This window comes from Rhagoletis pomonella, unplaced genomic scaffold, assembly GCF_013731165.1.
Source record: "Rhagoletis pomonella isolate Grant_MI unplaced genomic scaffold, Rhpom_1.0 Rhpom_scaffold_00004, whole genome shotgun sequence".
Taxonomy (NCBI): Eukaryota; Metazoa; Arthropoda; class Insecta; order Diptera; family Tephritidae; genus Rhagoletis; species Rhagoletis pomonella.
This window is the reverse complement of record NW_023458558.1, coordinates 43,898,990-43,901,782: the sequence shown is the minus strand read 5'-3', so window position 1 is coordinate 43,901,782 and position 2,793 is coordinate 43,898,990. Positions and strand designations below refer to the sequence as shown.

The 2,793-nt window shown below is 37.5% G+C and overlaps 1 protein-coding gene across 1 annotated transcript in view; it reads left to right on the top strand.

The window, feature by feature from the left end:
• LOC118738231 (octopamine receptor beta-2R) overlaps window positions 1–2,793 on the top strand; it is a 39,558-nt gene that overhangs the window by 34,634 nt on the left and 2,131 nt on the right. The window contains 2 exon segments of the mRNA XM_036469156.1: window positions 28–407; window positions 2,545–2,722. Coding sequence (XP_036325049.1) covers window positions 28–407; window positions 2,545–2,722 — 558 coding nt within the window.

The following is a 2,793-nucleotide window of genomic DNA, read 5'->3' as shown; positions in this document are numbered from 1 at the left end:
TTTTTTTTATTTTTCTCTCCCTCACAGATATTATGCGATTGTAAAACCGCTCAAGTACCCGATTAGCATGACAAAACGTGTCGTATTCATCATGATATTGAATACGTGGGTTTCGCCAGCGCTCCTCTCCTTCTTGCCCATATTCATCGGTTGGTATACGACAGAGGAGCACAAAGTTTTTGTCAAACGTCATCCGGATCGTTGTGAATTCATTGTCAATAAGCCATATTGTGTTATATCCAGCTCAATTTCCTTCTGGATCCCCTGTACAATTATGATATTCACGTATTTGGCGATATTCCGTGAGGCGAATCGTCAGGAGAAACAAATGATGGCGCGTCATGGCAATGCGATGTTAATGCATCGACATTCGGTGGATACGCGCGGAGGGGCTAGCAATAATACAGGTATACATATATAATAAGCAACAAAATATTAAAATAAAATAAAGAATTAAGCGCGGGAGTATGAGTATGTAACTACTAAAAATGGTTGGTGGTAAAAAATTCAAAATTACAAAAAGTGCGAGAGAGTGACACTTGAAAAGGTAATGACAGTGACAATGATAATGACATGTAAATTTACAAAAGCAATGACAATAACAATAACACTGCCAATAACACTAGCAATGACAATGAAAATTACCAAATATATTTACGTACATAAGTACATCCATGCATATTTTTAAGAAAAGTCCATGGGCACCGCTCTTTAACGTTTGTTGGCCAGTTTTAGATGAATCTACGTTGAAGAGAAAACTGCAGAGGGTGAAGTCTAGTCTAGTCCACAGGTAAGGCCTTCAAACTCGGATTGAAACTGCCACAACGTAATTATATAGATTTTACGCAGAACTCCGGTAAAACTGGTTTATGTTAATCCCGTTTTGTGCTAAGAAAACAAGTTCTCTCTGGAATCCCTTTGAGGAATGAATTGAAAAACCAAACTTAATTTTAGATCTGCCGCTAGTTTTACCGTTGAGTAAAAGCTGAGCAAAAAGGCTGGCATTGAAATGCACTCAACATATTTAAATATCACTGAATCTAAACCTACGGCTCCATAAGAACCTCAATATTTTTAAAGCTGAATTAACGATCAATAAATGAACTGATCCTAGGCTACGTAATGCCTCAGTATCGATGCCGTCTATACAGACAACCAAGCTGCAATCAGATCTTTACTGTTCATTTATAATACACAGCGAATTGTTAATAGTTAAGCGAAAGATTCCAGTCGTTGGATTGAAGGCAGAAAAATTTGAGACTCAATGAAGAAAGATCTAACACTACGAAGTCCAACAGACCTCCATTTGTTTAGTGGAGTATCATTATTTTTTAATGAGTTTGCGCCAAAAATGACTGAGCTATCAAGTTAATTACTTCTGCAATATCGAAAACTATAGAACTATCTCTAAAGCACCACTTCGATCTCGGTTGGAATCTCTGGACAACCGGAACCATTAGGACCGACTCACGAGCCATCACAATCGAATTTAAATAATAAAAATAACAAACAAAAAAATTACTTCTTGAAACATGTACCTTCTACATATGTACATACAAACATATTTATTAACCAACAAAGTATTTAGCATAAAGCTACAGCGAAGAATTTTCCACAATTAAGGTGCAATAAACACTAAGACTCTGAATTTCAATCACTCAACACGCTGGCGCAATTTTATTTATTATTTTATTCGCAATTGCTTTTAAGCGCCAATGAAAGTATGCATAACTGCCTACCTATCAACCCTGTTTCAGCTGGTCTCCTATACGGAAAAGTATATACATACATACATACATACGTATGTATTTTGCGTAGGCCCCATTTGTGCGCACCTATTTCTTAATGGACAAACTTTTCGTTGCGCGAAACTTTCTAAAAATATATTTCCAGGAACATGTTATAAATATTGCAAGCGATTAACTGAGCGCTGCAGCGAAAATAAAAACCAAACGCAAGAATAATGTACATATATATTTAGCTCCGCAAGCAACATAAATAACAGCGCTATGCATAACTCAGCGCTCTACATGGCGTATACTCAACATTTACGGCGCACAACTTGGATGTACGTACCTTCAACATTTGGAAGCGATTAGCAAAATGAAAACTTTTTGTGGGTTTTGGGCTTGGTGGGCTAGAAATATAAACAAAACGTACAAAATACAAAGCAAACAAGTCAAGGAAATAAAGCAAAGCAGGCAAATAGGAGATTGACTTGAACTGCGCATTTTTTGCCATGGACAAATCGAGTGGCAACTCTCCGGGTCACAATGTGGTTTCTTCGCAACCTTTTCGGTGCAGTCAGTTAAGCCACAATAATTTTGTAAAGCTTTATGGCAAACTTTGTCCAGCTGACAAAGCCGGCTTTGCGCTAATAAATTTGCTGCAAATTACAGTCAGATTTGAAGTTTTTCCTTCTCGTGTTGGCCAAAAATGGGAAATGTGTATCGTTTAGGACTTTTCCAGCGCTTTTATTTTATGCACATAATTGCCTTTTCTTGCTCATTTTTCATACTAACCGATTAGCTTTCATTGCCGCAGGTGAAGCGCTCAGCGGTTCCGGCTCATCGAAAACTTTGACGCTGCATGAAGTGGAGCAGGATCATACACCGACAAAGGATAAACATTTAATCAAAATGAAACGAGAACACAAGGCTGCAAGAACTTTGGGTATAATTATGGGCACATTCATACTCTGTTGGCTGCCATTCTTCCTTTGGTAAGTGCGACTGATGGCGAAATTTTGTGGTTACTTTTAAATGTTTACAAATACTTTTGTTTTTTATGAAT